Below are 22,215 nucleotides of genomic sequence, written 5' to 3'. Positions count from 1 at the left end.
TGTACGACGATTCAGCGGAAGAAAAAAACCTATCAAATCACGCTTCCACATGGATATTGGCAGGTAGGGTTATTTGACAGATGAAAATACCCCGTCAGATCACGCTTCCACATAGATTAATGTTGATGTCTATGTGGAAGCGTGATCTGACGGGGTATTTTCATCTGTCAGATCATCCTACCTGCATTTGCAGGTCGGAGCTGCAGCGGCAGCGTCGGCTCCGCTCACTGCGCTGCAGAACGGAGCGATTCAGGAGATCCTTCGTCCCTGTTTAACTCCTCCTGAACTCAGTCACACACACACTCACACACTCACCTCTGCCACGACTGGACTATATTTTAGTTTGCATTTTATATGCTATTTTTAAACTTATATTTCAGGTTTATTTTAATATTAATGTTAGTAAAGTTCTATCTATCTATCTATCTATCTATCTATCTATCTATCTATCTATCTATCTATCTATCTATCTATCTATCTATCTATCTATCTATCTATCTATCTATCTATCTATCTATCTATCTATCTATCTATCTATCTATCTATCTATGTGGAAGTGTGCCGAAGTGTCGCACACATAGATCTATGTGAAGCACTTTCTGACTTCCTGCTGTTAAATCGTCTATTTGCATGAAAAAAACAAACTGAGATAAAAGAAACGGGGATGGTACGGTAGTATTTTCTGCCGAGGTAGGACACCTCGTCAGAACTCCGGCTCGACACGTCTCATTCATCCTGACACAGCAGGAACAGGCTGCAGGAAGCCGCTGCGCATTCTCAGCAGGCTCATTCATATGCAAAAACAAACCATTTATGGTAGAAAGTGGGCGTGTAAAGGGCGGGATATGAGGCGGATTCACCTGCGCAACCTTCCAGCTGGACTGGGATTTATAAAGAGAACATTGTGTGCAAGTGTGCGTGCACACGGTTTTATAAATCCAGATTTTTTTTTGCGCCTGCCATTTTCGGCTTTTGGGTTTACGTGCACTTTTAGTATGACTCCTACGCACTCTTTTATAAATGAGGCCCCAGTGAACTTCACGTGGTCCTGAACTTATTGTTGACGTCACGTTTCCTCATATTCTGCACTTCACTGCATCACCAGTGAGTGTCGCCAACGGACAAAACCGCAGAAAAGTGCGTGAACCAGCCTTAATCTGTGAGTGACGGACCGCAACTTTCTACGTTCACGTCATTCTTTATACATCCGACCGTGAGTGTAGAAAGTGGCGAACGCACGTTTTTTGTGTACCGCACTCTGTACATGAGGCCCCAGGTCTCATCCCTCCATCCATCCAGACTAGGTCTCATCCCTCCATCCATCCAGACCAGGTCTCATCCCTCCATCCAGTTTGCTGTCGTAGTGTCCTTGGGCAAGACACCTTACCCACCTTGCCCCGTGTGAATGTGTATGAATGTTGGTGGTGGTCGGAGGGGCCGTTAGGCGCGATATGGCAGCCACGCTTCCTTCAGTCTGCCCCAGGGCAGCTGTGGCTACAAAAACGTAGCTTACCACCACCAGAGAGAATGTGTATGGATGAATAATGATCTCTGTAAAGCGCTCTGGGTGCCTAGAAGGGCGCTATATAAATCCAAGTCATTATTATTATTATTATTATTATTATTATTATTATTATTATTATTATTATTATTATTATTATTATTATTATTATTATTATTATTATTATTATTATCCATCCAGACCAGGTCTCATCCCTCCATCCATCCAGACCAGGTCTCATCCCTCCATTTAGGTGAAGCAGTGAGAGGAAGCTGGAGTTCCTGGAGAAACCCTCACCAGCACCAAGAGAACATGTGACCTCCACCCAGGAGTTGAAGGTCAGAGAGGAAGAGGAGTCATCACTTCATCTTCACACTGATCCAGTACTTACAAATTTAATGTATGATCAAACATCAACATCCAGTAAATTATTTAATGTTTAAATGTGAAAAAGATCAAATAAAAATACAATAAACCAAAAAATTTAAGATAAATGGTGATCATCTCCTTCATCATCATCATCATCATCATCATCATCATCATCATCATCATCATGGAGACACTGAGGAACCAGAACCAGAGTCCAAGTCCAGGATCCAGCAGAGACAGTTTCTCTGACAGGAGACTCTGGAGACTAAACTGGACACAGAGACACTGAACTAGACTGGTACCAGAATCCAAATCCAGCACAGAGAGGTTCAGAGAAGCTGGTGTTGAAGGTGTGGAGGTGGATCAGTCTGTCAGAGACGACTTCATAGAAGGACAGAGTTCCAGCAGGAACGTCCACGTACACTGCTACTCTGCCAGAGTCTGAAGATGGAGATGAGGGGGAGATGAATGTTTCTCTGTTATTGTGACGGACATAGTACTGATCACCTGGATAACATTCCAGACTCCAGGAATGATCCTTTCCTCCAAACCAACAGTCACCAGAGTTTCCTCTCCTGCTGATTCTTCTGTAACTCACTGATACACAAACTCCTCCGCTCCACTGGACCTCCCAGTAACAGCGACCCGTCAGAACTTCTCTACACAGCAGCTGATGAAGACGATCAAACCTGTCTGGATGATCAGGATATGACTGATCCTCCTCAAACACCATCTTCCTGTTGTCATCAGACAGTTGGATGTTGTTGTGGACTGTGTTTGTGTCGACGGTGAGTTGACAGGAATCTGATGGAGAGAACAAACAAGCAGCTGCAGTTATTATTGATCAGTTATTGATCACTGATGGACTCATGAACGAGTAAAGATGGTTGAATAAAAACACACTTACACTTCCTCAGACCTGGTGTCAGCCATCGTTGTCCAGCAGGCTCCACCCTGGAAGGAGGAGGAGGATCAGACCAGCTCAGTCTCTCTCAGAGGAAGCAGCGATGTCCCCCGAGAGTGTCCTACCTGAGAGTGTCCTACCCGAGAGTGTCCAGTCTGAGAGTGTCCTACCTGAGAGTGTCCTACCTGAGAGTGTCCTACCTGAGAGTGTCCTACCTGAGAGTGTCCAGTCTGAGAGTGTCCTACCTGAGAGTGTCCTACCTGAGAGTGTCCTACCTGAGAGTGTCCTACCTGAGAGTGTCCTACCTGAGAGTGTCCTACCTGAGAGTGTCCTACCTGAGATTGTCCAGTCTGAGAGTGTCCTACCTGAGAGTGTCCTACCTGAGAGAGTCCAGTCTGAGAGTGTCCTACCTGAGAGTGTCCTACCTGAGTGTGTCCTACCTGAGAGTGTCCTACCTGAGAGTGTCCAGTCTGAGAGTGTCCTACCTGAGTGTGTCCTACCTGAGAGTGTCCAGTCTGAGAGTGTCCTACCTGAGTGTGTCCTACCTGAGAGTGTCCAGTCTGAGAGTGTCCTACCTGAGTGTGTCCTACCTGAGTGTGTCCTACCTGAGAGTGTCCAGTCTGAGAGTGTCCAGTCTGAGAGTGTCCTACCTGAGTGTGTCCTACCTGAAAGTGTCCTACCCGAGAGTGTCCTACCTTAGAGTGTCCCACCTGAGTGTGTCCTACCTGAGAGTGTCCTACCCGAGAGTGTCCTACCTTAGAGTGTCCTACCTGAGTGTGTCCTACCTGAGTGTGTCCTACCTGAGAGTGTCCAGTCTGAGAGTGTCCTACCTGAGTGTGTCCTACCTGAGAGTGTCCTACCTGAGAGTGTCCAGTCTGAGAGTGTCCTACCTGAGTGTGTCCTACCTGAGAGTGTCCTACCTTAGAGTGTCCTACCTGAGTGTGTCCTACCTGAGTGTGTCCTACCTGAGAGTGTCCAGTCTGAGAGTGTCCTACCTGAGAGTGTCCAGTCTGAGAGTGTCCTACCTGAGTGTGTCCTACCTGAGAGTGTCCTACCCGAGAGTGTCCTACCTTAGAGTGTCCCACCTGAGTGTGTCCTACCTGAGAGTGTCCTACCTGAGAGTGTCCTACCTGAGTGTGTCCTACCTGAGAGTGTCCTACCTGAGAGTGTCCTACCTGAGAGTGTCCTACCTGAGAGTGTCCTACCTGAGTGTGTCCTACCTGAGTGTGTCCTACCTGAGTGTGTCCTACCTGAGAGTGTCCTACCTGAGTGTGTCCTACCTGAGTGTGTCCTACCTGAGTGTGTCCTACCTGAGAGTGTCCTACCTGAGAGTGTCCTACCCGAGAGTGTCCTACCTTAGAATGTCCCACCTGAGTGTGTCCTACCTGAGTGTGTTCTACCTGAGAGTGTCCTACCTGAGAGTGTCCTACCTTAGAGTGTCCTACTTGAGAGTGTCCTACCTGAGTGTGTCCTACCTGAGTGTGTCCTACCTGAGAGTGTCCTACCTGAGAGTGTCTTACCCGAGAGTGTCCTACCTGAGAGTGTCCAGTCTCCAGCGAGGATCCTCCATTCCAGACAGAAGCTTCCCTGCTGACTCTCCTGGATGGTTGTAGCTCAGGTCCAGCTCTCTCAGGTGGGAGGGGTTGGAGGTCAGAGCTGAGACCAGAGAAGAACTTCCTTCCTCTGAAATCAGACAGCCTGACAGCCTGCAGACACACAACACAGGTCTGCTGCATGTTCTCTGCTCACGTGTCCTGCTGCAGACACGTTTAGCAGCATGTTCACTGGACCTGGAGAAGACTGAATGAATCCTGACCTGAGAGACTCCAGGTGACAGTGTGGGCTCTCCAGTCCAGGACACAGCTGCTCCAGTCCAGAATCCTGCAGGTCGTTGTTGCTCAGGTCCAGTTCTGTCAGACTGGAGGACTGAGAGCTGAGAACTGAGGACAGAAGTGGACAGATGTCCTCTGAGAGGAGACAGCCACTCAGTCTGCAGACGGAAGAAAAGAACAACAACCAGGTTATTTCACTGTTGTGGAAGAAAATGTAGTTGTGTCTCCAACTGTTCTGCTGGTCTTCAGTAAAGTTTGTGTTAAATCACGTTTCAGCAACAAACAATTAAAGCAGCTTCACATGATAAAAACCTGAAAAGTAAAGAGGGAAAAATAAAAATCATGAGTTTTAGTGCAGTTGGCAGAATGAATAAAAGGTGGAATTTTCTACTACAATTTAGTCCTGAAATTAACAGTTGAAATCTGAATACAGATGGTTTCAATAATCCAATAAAGGCAGCTGTAAATAGAGGTGTAATCTGGATTTAAAAGAACTGAGGTTTGAACCAGCGTTCCTGCAGGTTTCTGGAAGGTTGTTCCAGATCTGTGGAGAAAAGGAGCTGAATGCTGCCCCCCCCAGTTAAAACAGAAATGAAAGTGAAAGTGTTTCCTTGTCAGAGTTCATGCTTGTGTTTGATTCTAGTTCCAATATTAAAGTCACCGGAAATGAAAGAACCAGCATAAACTCACTCATCTGAGGTTGAGTTGAAAAAAAGACCCTAAACAAGTGAAAAAAACATGGGGGGCGGCAGTAGCTCAGGTGGTAGAGCGGGTCGTCCAATGATTGGAAGGTTGGCGGTTCGAATCCCGCTCCGTCCCAGTATCGTTCGCAGTGTCCTTGGGCAAGACGCCTTGCCCTGTGTGAATGTGTATGAATGTGTAGGTTTGGTGGTGGTCGGAGGGGCCGTTTTGCACAATATGCTTCCCTCAGTCTGCAGGGCAGCTGTGGCTACAAATGTAGCACAAACGTAGCTACCACCGGTGAGAATGTGTATGAATGAATAATGGTCTAAGTGTAGCACTTTGAGATTCATTGAATGTAAAGTGCATTACAAGTTAAATTCATTATTATTATTACATGAAATCTGGAGGTAAAACCAGACGTAGTCAGAAACTAGTCACTCCAGAGAAGCATTTCCTTCCTCTGAGATCAGACAGCCTGACAGCCTGCAGACACACAACACAGGTGTGCTGCATGTTCTCTGCTCAAGTGTCCTGCTGCAGACACGTTTAGCAGCATGTTTTCTGGACCTGGAGAAGACTGAATGAATTCTGACCTGAGAGACTCCAGGTGACAGTGTGGACTCTCCAGTCCAGGACACAGCTGCTTCAGTCCAGAATCCTGCAGGTCGTTGTTGCTCAGGTCCAGTTCTGTCAGACTGGAGGACTGAGAGCTGAGAACTGAGGACAGACGTGGACAGATGTTCCCTGAGAGGTGACAGCCACTCAGTCTGCAGACGGAAGAAAAGAACAACAACCAGGTTATTTCACTGTAATGGAAGAAAATGTAGTTGTGTCTCCAACTGTTCTGCTGGTCTTCAGTAAAGTTTGTGTTAAATCACGTTGAGGTTGATACTTACAGAACTTTCTTGGAGGCTTTGACCACCGGCAGCAGCCTCCGTAGAGCCTTCTCTGAAGCTGAGAACTTCTTCAGGTCAAACACCTCCAGATCTTCTTCTGATGACAGTAAGATGAAGGCCAGAGCCGACCAATGAGCAGGAGACATTTCATTTGCGTAGATACGTCCAGACCTCAGGGACTCTTGGACCTCCTCCACCAGAGACCGATCGTTCAGTTCATTCAGACAGTGGAACAGGTTGATGCTTCTCTCTGCAGACAGATCCCCACTGATTCTCTCCTTGATGTATTTGATAGTTTCCTGATTGTTCTGTGAACTTCTTTGGTTTGATGTCATCAGACCTCGTAGGAGGTTCTGATTTGTCTCCACTGAAAGACCTAGGAGGAAGCGCAGGAACAAGTCCAGGTGTCCGTTTGGACTCTGGAAGGTCCAGTCCACAGCTGTCGGATAGAAACCGGTTGAAGAAGGGTGAGTTGTTCGTTGATCTCCCAGCAGGTTGACTCCAGAGTTGATGAAGGTCTGATGGACATGAAGAGCAGCCAGAAACTCCTGAACACTCAGATGGATGAAGTAGAAGACCTGGTCCTGGTACAGGCTGCTCTCCTCTCTAAAGATCTGGGTGAACACTCCTGAGTACACTGAAGCCTCTCTGACATCGATGCCACACTCTCTCAGGTCTGGTTCATAGAAGATCAGGTTTCCTTTCTGCAGCTGCTCAAAAGCCAGTTTTCCCAGAGACTCCACCATCTTCCTGCTCTCTGGAGTCCAGTGTGGATCCGTCTCAGTTCCTCCGTCATTCTTGACTTTCTTCAGTTTGGCCTGGACCACCAGGAAGTGGATGTACATCTCAGTCAGGGTTTTGGGCAGCTGCCCTCCCTCTCTGGTCTCCAGGACGTTCTCGAGGACGTTCTCCAGGACCGTAGCAGTGATCCAGCAGAAGACTGGGATGTGGCACATGATGTGGAGGCTCCGTGATGTCTTGATGTGGGAGATGATCCTGCTGTTCTTCTCCTCTTCTCTGAACCTCTTCCTGAAGTATTCCTCCTTCTGTGGGTCAGTGAACCCTCTGACCTCTGTCACCATGTCAACACACTCAGGAGGGATCTGATTGGCTGCTGCGGGTCGTGTGGTGATCCAGAGACGAGCAGAAGGAAGCAGGTTGCCCCTGATCAGGTTTGTCAGCAGCACGTCCACTGAGGTGGACCTTCTGGGGTCACTGACGATTGTAGCGTTGTGGAAGTCCAGAGGAAGTCGACTCTCATCCAGACCGTCAAAGATGAACGCGACCTGGAACTCTTCAAAGCTACAGATTCCTCTGGTTTCAGAGAAGAATCCATGAACTAGTTCCACCAAGCTGAACTTTTCCTCTCTCAGCATATTCAGCTCTCTGAAGGTGAATGGAAGCAGGAACTGGATGTCCTGGTTGGTTCTGCCTTCAGCCCAGTCCAGACTGAACTTCTGTGTTAGGACTGTTTTCCCGATGCCGGCCACTCCCTTCGTCATCACCGTTCTGATTGGTCCTTCTCTTCCAGGTGGGGGTTTAAAGATGTCTTCCTGTCTGACGGCTGTTTCTGCTCTGTCTGGTTTCCTGGAAGCTGCTTCAATCTGTCTGACTTCATGTTCTTCATTGACCTCTCCGGTCCCTCCCTCTGTGATGTAGAGCTCCGTGTAGATCTGCTCCAGAAGGGTTGTCTCTCCTGCTTTAGTGATCCCCTCAGACACATGCTGGTGCTTCTTCTGCAGCTGAACTTTGAGTTTGGATTGACAAACGGCAGCAACGGTATCTAAATAAAGATGAAATAAAGAAAACCACTTAGTGCTTTAAAATCAGCCCACAACAAGCTCTACTTCTTCTAAAGAAACATTCAACATTCACTGATCAGCCGTTCAATGAGGAGTTTTGAAGCGTTTTCCTCCGAAAAACCCCTCCGATCAATCAGAGGAACAACAACAGTGTTTCCTCTACGATTCACTTCAGACACATAAGTTGTGTTTGTTTTGTGTTTGCTGGAACTGAATATTGAATCCACACGGTTCAACTCTTTAGAATAAAACTCTTATTTACTGGGATATTAATGACCCTATTAAAGAGATGTTCCTAACAGAAGATGAGCTGAGTTCCTCCACCTTCCAGTGGGTTTAATGTTGTGTCTGATCTGTGAATGTTGGTCCTCTACTGAGACATTGGGTGTGGTTTATCCAGCAGCTCAGATGTTCAGAGAAACGTCTTACTGCTCTGCAGGAGGTCGGCCAGCTTCTCCTGCTTCCTCTTCCTCAAGAACTTCACTGTGATCTTTACGAGTGTCTCTCTGATGCTCTTCTGCTCTTCATCTTCATCCTCCTCCTGACTCTCTGAGGATTCTGGGTAATCTGGACTCAGAACCTTCTGGATCTTCTTCAGCTCGTCCTTCACAAACATGATGATGTCGTTCTCCAGCAGCTGGAACAGAAGACCATATGAAGGACACAACCAGACTGAAACAATGGAGACAAACATCAGACCCATTTTGGACAGACTGACAGTCCACTGGTCTCCAGAGACCAGCATGGAGACAAACATCAGGTCCATGATGGACAGACTGACAGTCCACTGGTCTCCAGAGACCAGCATGCAGACAAACATCAGGTCCATGATGGACAGACTGACAGTCCACTGGTCTCCAGAGACCAGCATGGAGACAAACATCAGGTCCATGATGGACAGACTGACAGTCCACTGGTCTCCAGAGACCAGCATGGAGACAAACATCAGGTCCATGATGGACAGACTGACAGTCCATTGGTCTCCAGAGACCAGCATGCAGATGGACATCAGGACAACAAATGGAGAAGCAGTTGTTGTTCATGTACAGACCTGAAAGACGGAGTCCAGCTGGGTCTGATGCTGCTGGACAGACGGAACACTGGGGGACTCTGAGATCTGCTGGTCCACTCTGTGGAGGAATCATGAAGAACTAGGTCACATGATGTCTGAAGGTCCATGGAGTCATGTTTGGATGAGGACAGTCCACCAGAGGACTTCCTGTCATGTTGAAGGTTCTCTGGTCCTCCTGAGACTGAGAACGTCCATGTCTTACTCCCAGTACCAGCTCTCAATCTGGTGGTACAAGAAGGTCCAGCAAGTGTCCACAAAGACCAGCTTCTCAACAGATCAATGTTCACATGGTTCCAGGAACCATCTGTCCTCCTGCATCCAGCAACACTGTCCACCTGAGGAGAACTTCCTCCCTAAATGATGTTGCAACCACAGCAGAAAGATGCCCCTGCTGAACAAACCGCTGAACTACAGTCCCTCAGAAGAGACTCCAACACCCCCTTTATAGTCTGCTGTGTTTCTGGAAACATCAACAACCATCTAAGAATGGCAGCAAAACAGAGAAATGTTCACTTTAAACATGTTACGATGAAAACGTTTCTGTCTCAGTTACGTTTTTCAGAAACAACGTTTACAAACAAGTCACCTCTCTGAAGGAAAACCAGGAGCATCTTTAAAAAACTCCTTTGATGCATCACTCTTCAAGGACACACAGCTGTGACCAGGTCCAGGTCCAGATCCTGGTTCAGGTCCAGGTCCAGGTCCAGGTCCAGATTGTTTCCTGTAATAAAGGTGTTTGGTGACGTGAGGTCATGTTCTGGTCTCTGGAAAGATCCTAGACACAACTTGTATTGTAATAGATGTTTTATAGATAAAACTGAACTGAAGTTTATCAAGACACATATTCTAAAAGTAAAATAATCATGTTACGATAAAAACATTTCAGTCTCTGTTACATTTTTCAGAAACATTTATGTAAAACTCACCTCACTGAGGGAGAACGTCGGGTATCTTTAAAATAAACAAGTATATCCTTTGATGCATCACTCTTCAAGGACACACAGCTGGGACCAGGTCCAGGTCCAGGTCCAGGTCCAGGTCCAGGTTCAGGTTCAGGTTCAGGTTCAGGTTCAGGTTCAGGTCCAGGTCCAGGTCCAGGTTCAGGTCCAGGTCCAGGTCCAGGTCGTCTCCTGTAATAAAGGTGTTTGGGGACGTGAGCGCTGAACTCTGACGTGCAGAAGAGTCATGGACAGTTATAGTTGATCATCTCACCTCTTTTCTTCTCTCCGACTCTCTCCAACTCTTTTTTTTCCCCTCAGGGAGGTTTTGGAGGGAAGGACTCCCTCCTCTCTGTCCTCACACTGATCCATGCTGCTGGATTCACATCAGCTCACACACCTTCTACCTTCATCTGCAGAGGAAACACACGTCATGGTAGATGTACAACCGCCAGCTCTGACTGATCTTTATTGGCCAGTTCTAACATTGTCCAACAAGGAATTTGACTCCGGTAATTTCGCTCTTTCGCAGTAAATAAACAAATAAACAAATGTGGTATTTTTGACATATGTACAGAATAAACATCTAAGGTGCAGCAGTTTGAAGTAGGGAAAAGAAAAAAGGACAGCTCTGAATAAAATAAAATAAAATAAACTAACCTATTTACAATTTTACCATTGTACAATTTTACAAAACAAATTAAAAAAAAAAATACTAAAAATTATACAAGGAAATACAAAAGCGAGAGGTGCAGCAGCGTGAGGCAGACATGATTATTACCGAAGGTGCTAAATTATTGTTTGGTTGATTGGTTACTCTGAGACTGTTATTTGTGGGAGTTCATCAGAGCAACCGCTTGGGGGAAAAAACTGTCTCTGTGTCTGGAGGTTTTAGCGTACAGAGCTCTGTAGCGCCGTCCAGAGGGGAGGAGTTGGAACAGACTGTGTCCTGGGTGTGAGGGGTCTGGTCCTGGTCCTGGTCCTGGGTGTGAGGGGTCTGCAGAGATTCGACCTGCCCGTTTCCTGGTCCTGGTCCTGGTCCTGGTCCTGGACCGGTACAGGTCATCAATAGATGGGAGATTAGTCCCAACTATCCTCTCTGCAGACCTAATTGTCCGCTGCAGTCTGTGCCTGTCTAGTTTGGTGGCTGATCCAAACCAGACAGTGATGGAAGAGCAGAGAACAGACTGGATGATGGCAGAGTAGAACGTGATCAGCAGCTGCTGTGGCAGGTTAAACTTCCTGAGCTGACGCAGGAAGTACAACCTCTGCTGAGCCTTCTTCCTGACAGAGTTGATGTGGGTGGACCACTTCAGGTCCACTTCAGGTCCACTTCAGGTCCTGGGAGATGGTGGATCCCATAACCTGAAGGAGTCTGTGGTGGAGACAGTGCTGTTGAGGATGGTGAGGGGGGGGGGGGGTGGCGGTGGGTTTTTCCTGAAGTCCACCGTCATCTCCACAGTCTTGAGCGGGTTCAGCTCCAGGTGGTTCTGACTGCACCAGTGGACCAGCTGATCCACCTCCCGTCTGTACGCGGACTCGTCACCTTCCCGGATCAGGCCGATGACGGTGGTGTCGTCCGCGTACTTCAGGAGCTTCACAGACGAGTCCCCTGAGGTGCAGTCGTTGGTATAAAGGGAGAAGAGCAGTGGTGAGAGGACGCACCCCTGGGGGGCGCCAGTGCTGATGGTCCGGGTGCTGGATGTGATGCTCCCCAGCCTCACTTGCTGCCTCCTGTCACTCAGGAAGCTGGTAATCCACTGACAGGGGGGGGCAGGCACGGTGAGCTGGGTGAGCTTCTGGGGGAGGATTGCGGGAGCGATCGTGTTGAACGCCGAGCTGAAGTCCACGAACAGTATCCTCACGTAAGTCCCTGAGGTGTCGAGATGACGCAGGATGTGGTCCAGTCCAATGTTGACTGCATCATCCACCGACCTGTTTGCCCGGTAAGCAAACTGCAGGGGTCGAGCAGGGAGCCTGTGATGTCCTTCAAGTGGCTCAACACCAGCCGCTCAAAGGTCTTCATGACCACAGACGTCAGGGCGACGGGTCTGTAGTCGTTTAGACCTGTGATGGTGGGTTTCTTGCGAACTGGGATGATGGTGGAGCGTTTGAGGCATGAGGGCACCTCACACAGCTCCAGGGACCGGTTGAAGATCCGTGTGAAGGTGGGAGCAGCTGCTCGGCGCAGGCTCTCAGGCAGGAGGGCGACACGCCGTCCGGGCCTGGAGCTTTCCTGACCTTCTGCCGCTGGAACAGCTGACACAACTCCTCCTCACAGATCTTGAGTGCAGGCAGGGTGTCGGGTGGGGGGAGGGGGGTAGACAGAGGTGGGGGGGTTGGCTTGGGTGAGGTGTGAAAAGGCGGGCAGCAGGGGGGGAGGGGGTGATGGTGATGATGATGATGATGATGATGATGATGATGATGATGATGATGATGATGATGATGATGATGATGATGTGTGAGGTGCTGTTGGCCTGGTCGTCGTCGAACCGGCAGTAGAAATTGTTCAGCTGGTTGGCCAGCTTGAGATTGCCTGCAGGGCGTGGAGCTGTTCTTTTGAGCCCCGTGATGTTCTGCAGGCCTCTCCACACAGAAGAGGGGTCAGGGTTGGCAGAGAGGCGATTCTGCAGCCGTTCGCCGTAGGATCGCTTCGCTTTCCTGATCTCCCTCGTCAGCGTGTTCTTGGCCTGCTTGAACAGGGCTCCATCACCGTTCCTGTAGGCCTCCTCTTTGTCTCCATCACCGTTCCTGTAGGCTTCATCCTTGTCTCGGTGCAGCTTCCTGAGGTTCGATGTGAACCAGGGCTCGTTGTTATTGTATGTGCAGAAGGTCTTATTCTGCACACACATGTCCTCACAAAAGCTGATGCAGGATGTCACAGTGTCAGTCAGTTCATGGAGATCTGAGGCCGCAGCTTCAAAGACACTCCAGTCCGTGCATTCGAAGCAGACCTGAAGCTTCAGCTTTGACTCCTCTGTCCACTTCTTCACAGTCCTAACCACAGGCTTAGAGGTTTTTAGTTTCTGCCTGTAGGTCGGGATCAGATGAAGGAGACAGTGGTCAAAGTGTCCTAGAGCTGCGCGGGGAACAGAGCGGTATGCATTCTTTATGATGGTGTAACAATGGTCCAGAGTCTGCATCTCCCTGGTGAGACACGTAACATGTTGCCTGTTTTTCGGGAGTTCGTGAGTGAGGTTTGCTCTGTTAAAATCCCCCAAAACAATAAAGAGTGAGTTCGGGAGTTTTTTCTCCAGGTCTGTTATCTGGTCGGCCAGCTGCTGCGTGGCTTCAGCCACACACGCGTCCGGTGGAATGTAGATGGCCGCCAATACAAAGGATGAAAACTCCAGCGGTGAATAGAAAGGTCTGCAGTTTACAAAAAGTGTCTCTAAGTGAAATCCCGGCAGCCGTATTGCGCTGTCCGGGACGAGATCACTGAGCCAGGTTTCAGTGAGGCAAGCGGCGGCAGATCTGCTAAAATCCCGGTTCTTTGTGATGAGAGAAGTAGTTCATCCATTTTATTTGCAAAGGAGCGGAAGTTCCGCAGGTGCATGGAGGGCAGCGGGGTTCGGAACCCTCTCTCTCTCAGCCGCACAAGAGCTCCCGCGCGCTTCCCCCGTCTGCGTCTCCTGAAGAGCCGGTAAACAGCTGCTGCTGCTCCGACCAAAATCTCACTAATACTGTCCGGATCGGTGAAAACTGGGCAAAATGTACCGGGAGAAGACTTCCTAATATCAAGTAGTTGTTCTTTGCTGAAGGTGACCCGTGAAGGGCAGCAGAAAACAGGAAAAATTCAATTCAATTCAATTCAATTTTATTTATGTAGCGTCTAATACAACAGATGTTGTCTCTAGACCCTTTCCAGAGATCCAGAACATGAACATGAACATAAATATAATTATAAATATAATTAGAATCCCCCGAGCAATTATTACAAACAATGGCAGGTAAAAACTCCCATAGTGGGAGAAAAGCCTTAAGCCAAACAGTGGCAAGAAAAACTCCCCTTTAGGAGGAAGAAACCTGGACCAGGACCAGGATTATAAGGGGGGACCCTCCTGCCAAAGGCCAGACTGGGGGAGTCGGGGACGTCAACAGCACAAAGCAGGCAGGTGGAAGCAGCAGCGGGATGACCAGAGGGGAGTGGACCGCAGGCAAAAATACACAGAAAGCTGAAAAAAATCTAAACACCGAGGCGACCATAGGAGGCGCCATCTTGGTCCAGATGGATCATATATAAATATATATATATATATATATATATATATATATATATATATATATATATATATATATATATATATATATATATATATATATATATATATACATACATATATAATTTTTTTTAACCATGTTCAAATAAAGGATTCATAAAGAAAAAGAAAGGAGCTTCCAACTAACAATTTTCAAACTTCCATAAAACAACAGTTTTCAATAGAAACACTCTTTGAACAATATTCAGCTTTTCAGTATAAACTGTCCTGAAATCATGACATTTCATTCAACTGCATGTTCAAAATAATGCAGCAAAGTTTTGGGATCAAATTCATTCAAATCTGATCAATCAGTAATTTCCAGCTTGGAGAAGCTCGAAGAGCTTTACACATCTGTCTGTGGAGACGACGTCACGCAGCAGAAAACCCCGGAAATGAGGTTGAACTCTTTTAAACCCTCAGAATACCCAAAGTAACACTGAAGCATGTACATTAAACCAACTTTGTGAGACTGAAATCATCATATAAATACAGTTTACCGACCTGTTAAAATGTAGATAAAACAGGAACCAGGAGGACAGGAAATGTTCAGAGACAGGAAGTTCAGCACACACACGTCTGTCCTTATGAGGACCTTCTATACTTCTGTTCTGTGTTTCCATCCGAACCCAAACCTCAGATCTCACTTCACACCTCAGCTGGACTCCAACCAGAACCACAGAAATGACATTTAAACAGCAGAAGAAGAAAGAACAAACACTAACCTGGTCCCCTCTGCTGCTCCGTCCACATTAACATGGACTCGGAACTCTGAAAACTTTCCTCGGTGACTCAGAGCTGCAACTTCCTCCTGCAGTTACAAGAAACCACGTGACTTTCAGAAGCGTGCGCTCATGTGTGTGTGTGTGTGTGTGTGTGTGTGTGTGTGTGTGTGTGTGTGTGTGAGAGAAACAGAGATAGAGAGAAAGAGAGAGAGAGAGAGAGAGCACGTCGCCCCCTGGTGGTCGTCAAAGATAAACTCATTTCAAATCAATGTTTTCAAAAGCAGCTGCTAAAGTCATGTGATCATACTATCCAATAATAACCAGATATTATCTCACAATTTGGACATAATATTGAGGAAGTTTGCATTGATTTGATTTTTTTTTTGACAAATATTTTATTGACTTTTTCAATTACAGTACAAAGACAAAAAACAGAACAAAACAGACCGAGGCACATTAATACGTACGAATAGGCACTTGAAGATATTCCAAATGTAGAGATTTGAGTGGTGTATTTTACTGTTGTGGTAACTGATGATTGTCATCATGGTATTTAGTGAAAAGAAAAGGAGCTAATGAGAGACCAATATGTACACACACAGATGGAAACACATCGTGTACTTCTAGAACGCTCCCAACATCCAAAATGTGATCAGTGACCTTATTAGACATAAACAAAAAGTTACAAATATGTAAAGAAGTATAAAAAATATATATATAATACAGGGGGGCACGGTGGCAGCTGGTAGTGCAGCGTCTCAGAGCAAGAAGGTCCTGGGTTCAATTCCTGCCGGGGACGCTGTGGGCGCTGAAGTGCGTGTTAGTTTCCCCATGACTTCAGCTTCACATCCTGGGTGGGGTTGGTGAAAGGATCTTTCTGTGTGGAGTTTGCATGTTCTCCCCATGTTCCCTTGGGTAGCTAATGTTCTCTACCCTCACACAAACATGCAACAGTCCTGGGGCCTCATTTAAAATGGACTGCGTAGGAGTCATACTAAAAGTGCACGTACGCTCAAAAGCCGAAAATGCCGGGCGCAAAAAAAAATCCGGATCAATAAAACCATGTGCACGCAGATTTGCACGCAACGTTCCTTTATGAATCACAGACCTGCGCAGCTGAATCCGCCTCTAATCCCGCCCTCTACACGCCCATAAATGCATATGGATGAGCCTACTGAGCATGCGCAGTGGCTTCCTGCAGCCTGTTTGGCGTCAGAATGAATTAGAAGTAGCAGCCACCGTGACACTGACTTTCACGGAGACAGAGATGTTGTAGATGATGTGGAGGACAGGAAAACCACATTATTTGGTGGTCACAGTAAAAGTTAGAATAACTATATAAATAGTATACAATAAAATAAAGCGAGTGAGTGGCAGCACGCCGTTGCTGCGCTAAACGCCGTGAGTTCCCCGGCGCAACAGGGGGTCCCCCGTCCCCCCGTCTTTTCAAAATCATGTTTTTTTTCCCCTTACTTTTTACAGTTTAAAAACTAACGGTAGGCTCAGCCTTAAATTGCAAATTATCAAGACACTGCATGAAAGCGATACGAAAACGGCCCCGCAGCCCCGCTTCACCCCCCGCTCCCCCTCCTCCTCTCCCGTCTCCCCTCAGAGCTGCTCAGGGCGGGTTTATGGTTCTGCGTTCCTTTAACGCAGAGCCTACGGCGTAGGTGCGCGTCGCCGCGTACCCTACGCCGTAGGCTCTGCGTCGTTTTAACGCAGGACCCTAATTTAGGCACCATACACCCGCACGTAAAGGTTTCACGCGCGCGTAAAACTCATATATATGAAAAAAAATCTGAGTCCCTTTAGGGAAGAAATGAGGGGCTCCGTGGAGCCCCTAAACGCAGCCCCTCATTTGTTCTGTCGTAAAGCGGTGGGTGAAGAAGAGGCTGCAGCTCCAGCAGCAGCAGAGTCCTGACTGACTGAGCTTCACACACAGAGGACACGATCAGCGCTATTTTATTTTATTTTATTATTTTATTATTTTAAGTCTGATATATGTTGTGATGTGTGATGACATTATTAAGAGTATGACATGAATCTGGCTTCATTTCACCACCTCACAGCCTGCGTCGCCAGTTCCCCGTGTCTTAAGTAAATTCTTACGGGAGGGTCCTAGTTGCCGTAAAGATAAGCAGATTTTTCAGTTAGTTTTTTCTTTTTAGATCCGAGGATTTGCGTAGAAGGTGGCTTCCGCAATTTTCAGGGGCTTTTTCTGCGCAAGCAAGCTTTATAGATGAGGCCCCTGGACTCTACTGCCCCCTCTGGCCAACCGGGGAACAGATGGGGTGGGGAAGATCCGGCAGGAATAACGTGATCCTTCCACGCGCTACGTCCGGCCAGAGAAACCCCACCCTGTCTGGTGAAAAGAAGCTGCTCACTCCTCAGGTTAAGGAGGAGACCTGAGATCAGTGCAGGGCCCTCCATTTTTTTTTATAAAGAAAAAAGAAACCAAGAATAGCTTAAAAACCCAAACTATATTCCTGAGACTGCCCCTAATTGGCAACAGGCGCTAAAACGTTTGGAAGTGAAAAAGTTCAAGCTTCAAATCCGCTGGTTTGTACGTTACCAAATAAGTTCCTCTTGATTTGACTAGATGGAATGGAGATGGAGCTTAAAAAAAGAGAAGAAACTTCCCTTTTTTCTTTCATGAGACCAAAGACATCATTCAGAACAAACCACACAACCTTTGGAGCTGGCCGAAGGGAACGAGTCAAAGGACTTTACTTTACTCTTTACTTTTATTTTGACTTAATTGAAGCTTGTTTCTTTGAACTTGAACTCTTCCTGGTTGTGTGTTCAGAGGATTTGCAGCAGTGTGAGGACGGTGGGTGTTGATGTGAAGATTATTTTAGCCAGCAAGTTAACCAGAAACAGGAAATGACATGTTCATATAGAGATGAGAAGCAGAGAAAAACAAGATTTCCTCGGCAGAGACAGAATGACACCACGACTGCAGCTCTTCATCATTTTACTGCGTAGCTTTGAAGGTAAATATCAACTTTATATTATGTTATTGGCTTCAATTGACTTAAAAGTTAAATATACTCTAAACATCACTTTAGGGACACCAACTGTTAAATATGAATAATACGTTTTCATACATAATACGTTTTCAGTGGTTTGAAACAGTAATAACATGTCAGGAATGTAAAGACCTGACATGAATTAAAGCTGAAAATGAATTTTATCTCCTGTTGGACAAACAAACTTTGGATTCAATAGCAAACAAAAAGGGTGAGTCCTGTGATTGATTTATGAGAGAGCAGGTCAACGAAAACGGTCAAGAAAATGATGGAGGATGTGTGAGGTTATTGAATGTTGCTTCTGTGCTGACAAACCTAAATATGTAGCTTAAATATGTTTCTTGGGTCAGGTTGATGTGTGAAGTGTAAAACTGAGTGTTTTTCTCTGCAGCAGGAATCAGTGATGAAAACTTTCTCCATCACAGAGCTGGAGATGACGTCGTTTTACCAAGAGAATGTGATTCATCATCCGACCCATGTTCTCTGGTTCACTGGATTTAGAACAACATTTGAAATCTTAACACACTAACTGAGATTAATAATGGAAATATTGCTCTCTGATCATCAACAACATCACTGCTGAAGATGCTGGTCAATACAGGTTTTGGACTGGATATGATGGTTTCTATGACAAATATGTGTTTCGACTAAATAACATCCGGACTGTCTGTTTGAATCCTCCTCATGAAACAATCAGTTAAACCATTCTGTCTCTGCTGGATGAAATGATGCTTCTCTCTGCTGCAGGTCTGTATGTGATGGTGGAACTTCCTGTTTCTGATGGTGAAACTTCCTGTTTGTGTAGGTGGAACTTCCTGTTTCTGGGTAAAGTAAAACCTCCTCCCCCGACATGTCTTTGTTTGTTGAAATACTGGCAACGAGCCAAAGTTACAGGAAACAACCCTGAATTGTTTAAAAGTGAACATGCAACGGTGTTTCTGTTGAAGATTTACTTTTGTTACATTTCAGTTGACCCTTGAGGTTAATTTGATTTAAAAGAGTGAGAGATTTGGTTTCCAATAAAATAATAATAATTTCAAAAAAGAGCAAAACTTTCTTGGTTGTGAAAACAGAAATTTCTGCTTGTTTGAACGTGACACCTGCTGAACCCCTTTGAGACGTTATGGAGGAACAATCCGCTCATCTTTAACATAAAAACACCCAGAAGATGGAATAAAATCAACATGTTTCCATCCTGGACTAATACGGAGATAAAGTTGCAACATCAGACCATCTTTTAAAAATAACCACATGTTCTGGTGGTTTTTTCTGCTGCAGGTCTGTCATGCTGTTATTTCCTTTATGTGCGTGACTAAAGACTAGAACTGTCTTCGGAAAAACACCAACGGAAATGAAATGTTGGCAAAAGCAGCATTTAAAAAGATCCTTGTTTTTAAGTTTAATTGTATTAAACTGAACATTCAGTACCAGTGAAATACCAGTTTAATACCAGTTTAATACCAGTTTAGTACCAGTGCAATACAAATCCAATACCAGATCAGTGCTAGTGCAGTAGTTGTGTAATACTAGTGAAATACCAGTTTAGTAACAGTTTAGTACCATTTCAGTATCAGGTCGGTACCAGAGCAGTACCAGTGAAATACCAGTGAAATTCCAATGCAATAGCAGTTCAGTACCAGTGCAGTACATTTATAATGTCAGTACTTGTACTTGTTTTGCATCGACACTTACCCTTATAAAAGGATCAGTACCAACAGCACGGACCCGGCAAGTGCACACGAGTCAGCGGTAAGAACGTTATTTTTTTTATGTTATTTATATTTGTCTACAAGTATGATCTTTGCATGGGCTAAGTATTTAGCTTAGCTCGGAGCTCCAGGGCCGCTCACGGACCTTTTTTTTTTTTTTCTTCTGTTCATTTCAGATCTTCCAAGCAAAAGGCTGATTTATGGTTCCGCGTTACACCAACGCAGAGCCTACGGTGTAGGTTCCGTGGCGGGGCGCCTGGAGCGGAGAAGGAGACGCTGCTCCCGTGGAGCTGCTCCGCAGAGGCGGGCCCGAAGACCGGGCGGTGGTTCCTCCGGGAGGAACCGCCGCCCGAGGACCGCCGCCCAGGACCATTCTGGAAGAAAACCTGATGGAGGCTGCAAAAGGCCTGAGACTGGGACGGAGATTTGTCTTCCAACAAGACAATGATCCAAAACATAAAGCAAAATCTACAATGGAATGGTTAAAAAAAAAACATATCCAGGTGTTAGAATGGCCAAGTCAAAGTCCAGACCTGAATCCAATGGAGAATTTGTGGAAAGAACTGAAAACTGCCGTTCACAAACGCTCTCCATCCAACCTCACTGAGCTCCAGCTGTTTTGAAGGAGGAATGGGCAAAAATTTCAGTCTCTCGATGTGCAAAACTGATAGAGACAAACCCCAAGCGACTTACAGCTGTAATCGCAGCAAAAGATGGCGCTACAAAGTATTAACTTAAAGCGACACTACGTAACTTTTCCACCTTAATATCATATTTCCAGAGTCATTGTGATGGTACATCAACTTCCAACAGGTTTAATGAACCTCTTTCATGATCTGAGGGAGTCTGTATCTCCTTCACTGGCACTATGTAACTTTGAGGAGCATGGTAGGAACCCTGCCACACTAAAAAACTACAAATTTTACGGCTTTGACTGCTTTACGGCACATACGTCACTTCCCCCTCCTTCCCGATTCGCAGTCGAGACGAAAATGGGCGGGGCTTGGAGCGCAGAGCTCCGCAGAAGCTGTTAACCTGTTGCTGCAGCAGCAGCAGCAGCAGCAGCAGCAGCTCCACATATAACAGACCAGGGAAAAGATCCTAATGGTTTAACTTTTCAACGGTTTCCTGCTCGGAGGCAGAACCAGGCAGGCCAAGTATCTGATATAACGGAGTAAAAGAGTGAAAGAGTCGTCGGCTCGCTTTGGATCGCGGCTGTAACGACCAAACACACAGTAAAGCCTGAATTATGGTTCTGCGTTAAATCGACGCACACTACGGCGTAGGGTACGTGGCGACGCGCAACGTACGGTGCGTGTCGCCGCGTACCCTACGCCGTAGGCTCTGCGTCGATTTAACGCAGAACCATAAATCAGCCTTAAACCACAAACACTCACACAGACCGGGGTCGGATCAAAACACGGGTTTTATTCCCCACTTCTCCAGCTAAACGCAGTTGCTGGCCAGCTCTCTGCGGTGCAATTAACCCCAATCTTCAGATAAAACTAGTTTGTTGAGGAAAAAATATTAACTCTTATTTGTAGCTGCAGAGGAAAAAAAATAATCTCACGAGGAGCCTCTTCAGCATAATACAGCGGTAAAAAAAAAAAGAAAAGAGAAGTAAGAGGGATACAAAACATGTACTGTATGTTGTACTATTATAGTAATTTATTGAAACACATGGGTCTTCAGTAGGGGTTTCATATGGATCCAGACCGTTAATAATCATTATTTTCTCCATATACCGCTCCCTGGCTTCCTTGTTTAAGGTATCCCGGTAAATTCCAGTTCCTTTCCAGCAGTTTAACATCTTTTTTTTTGCGTTCCGTCTGTTCACTTGGTGAAACAGAAAGCATCCAGTCTCCTCTCATCAAAACAAATGCAGCGAGGGGACAGGAGTTTTCCGGCAGTAGGCGCTGGTGCTCATGGGAAACGTAGTGTTCTTTCTGGTAAAACACTACCGCTTTTGTCCAAAAGATGCCGCCAAACTCAGAAAAGCTGGAAGTTAAGTTGTGCTGCTTTAAGGGGGCTGAATAATTTTGCATGCCCAACATTTCAGTTTTTTATTTGTTAAAAAAGTTTGAAATATCCAATAAATTTCGTTCCACTACATGATTGTGTCCCACTTGTTGTTGATTCTTCACAAAAAATTACAGTTTTATATCTTTATGTTTGAAGCCTGAAATGTGGCAAAAGGTTACAAGGTTCAAGGGGGCCAAATACTTTCGCAAGGCACTGTATATTCTGGTTAAAAGATGTACAAAGATGTGGTGTCGATCTGTCTCTGGTCAGTGATATAAATACTTTTTCTCTTCTGCAGGTCTGTAGGCCCATGTGATGATGCAACTTCCTGTTTTGTGCATGAACGTGTTCATTGAACACGTTCATTTCTGTGAGAATGTTGAACTGAACGTGACATATTTGCAGATAAAGAACTTGAACTTGTTCAGATCTGCAGATAACGAACTGGAACTTGAACTGTTCAGATTATGAGT

General features: G+C 46.1%; 2 protein-coding genes across 4 annotated transcripts in view; both read right to left on the bottom strand.

The window, feature by feature from the left end:
* LOC133418566 (NACHT, LRR and PYD domains-containing protein 3-like) overlaps window positions 1–22,215 on the bottom strand; it is a 105,072-nt gene that overhangs the window by 21,034 nt on the left and 61,823 nt on the right. The gene's annotated exons all lie outside the window — the stretch shown is intronic.
* Window positions 1,721–22,215, bottom strand: part of LOC133418569 (NACHT, LRR and PYD domains-containing protein 3-like) — an 80,842-nt gene continuing 60,347 nt past the window's right edge. Inside the window, exons 1-12 of one of the 3 annotated variants that reach the window (XM_061707329.1) lie at window positions 14,983–15,068; window positions 10,273–10,411; window positions 9,987–10,064; window positions 9,647–9,781; window positions 9,040–9,118; window positions 8,418–8,625; window positions 6,187–7,969; window positions 5,884–6,057; window positions 4,591–4,764; window positions 4,310–4,480; window positions 2,778–2,824; window positions 1,721–2,674 (exon numbers count right to left, since the gene is read on the bottom strand). In XM_061707329.1, coding sequence (XP_061563313.1) covers window positions 2,136–2,674; window positions 2,778–2,824; window positions 4,310–4,480; window positions 4,591–4,764; window positions 5,884–6,057; window positions 6,187–7,969; window positions 8,418–8,625; window positions 9,040–9,118; window positions 9,647–9,781; window positions 9,987–10,064; window positions 10,273–10,370 — 3,486 coding nt within the window. In that variant the 5' untranslated portion in view covers window positions 10,371–10,411; window positions 14,983–15,068 and the 3' untranslated portion in view covers window positions 1,721–2,135. Of the gene's footprint in view, window positions 2,675–2,777; window positions 2,825–4,309; window positions 4,481–4,590; window positions 4,765–5,883; window positions 6,058–6,186; window positions 7,970–8,417; window positions 8,626–9,039; window positions 9,119–9,646; window positions 9,782–9,986; window positions 10,191–10,272; window positions 10,412–14,982; window positions 15,069–22,215 lie in introns of those variants that run through there. The other 2 variants (XM_061707327.1, XM_061707328.1) reach the window with 2 other exon arrangements.

The sequence above is a fragment of the Cololabis saira genome, chromosome 18, assembly GCF_033807715.1.
Source record: "Cololabis saira isolate AMF1-May2022 chromosome 18, fColSai1.1, whole genome shotgun sequence".
In the NCBI taxonomy this organism is placed as follows: Eukaryota; Metazoa; Chordata; class Actinopteri; order Beloniformes; family Belonidae; genus Cololabis; species Cololabis saira.
This window is presented reverse-complemented; position numbering and strand designations above follow the sequence as displayed.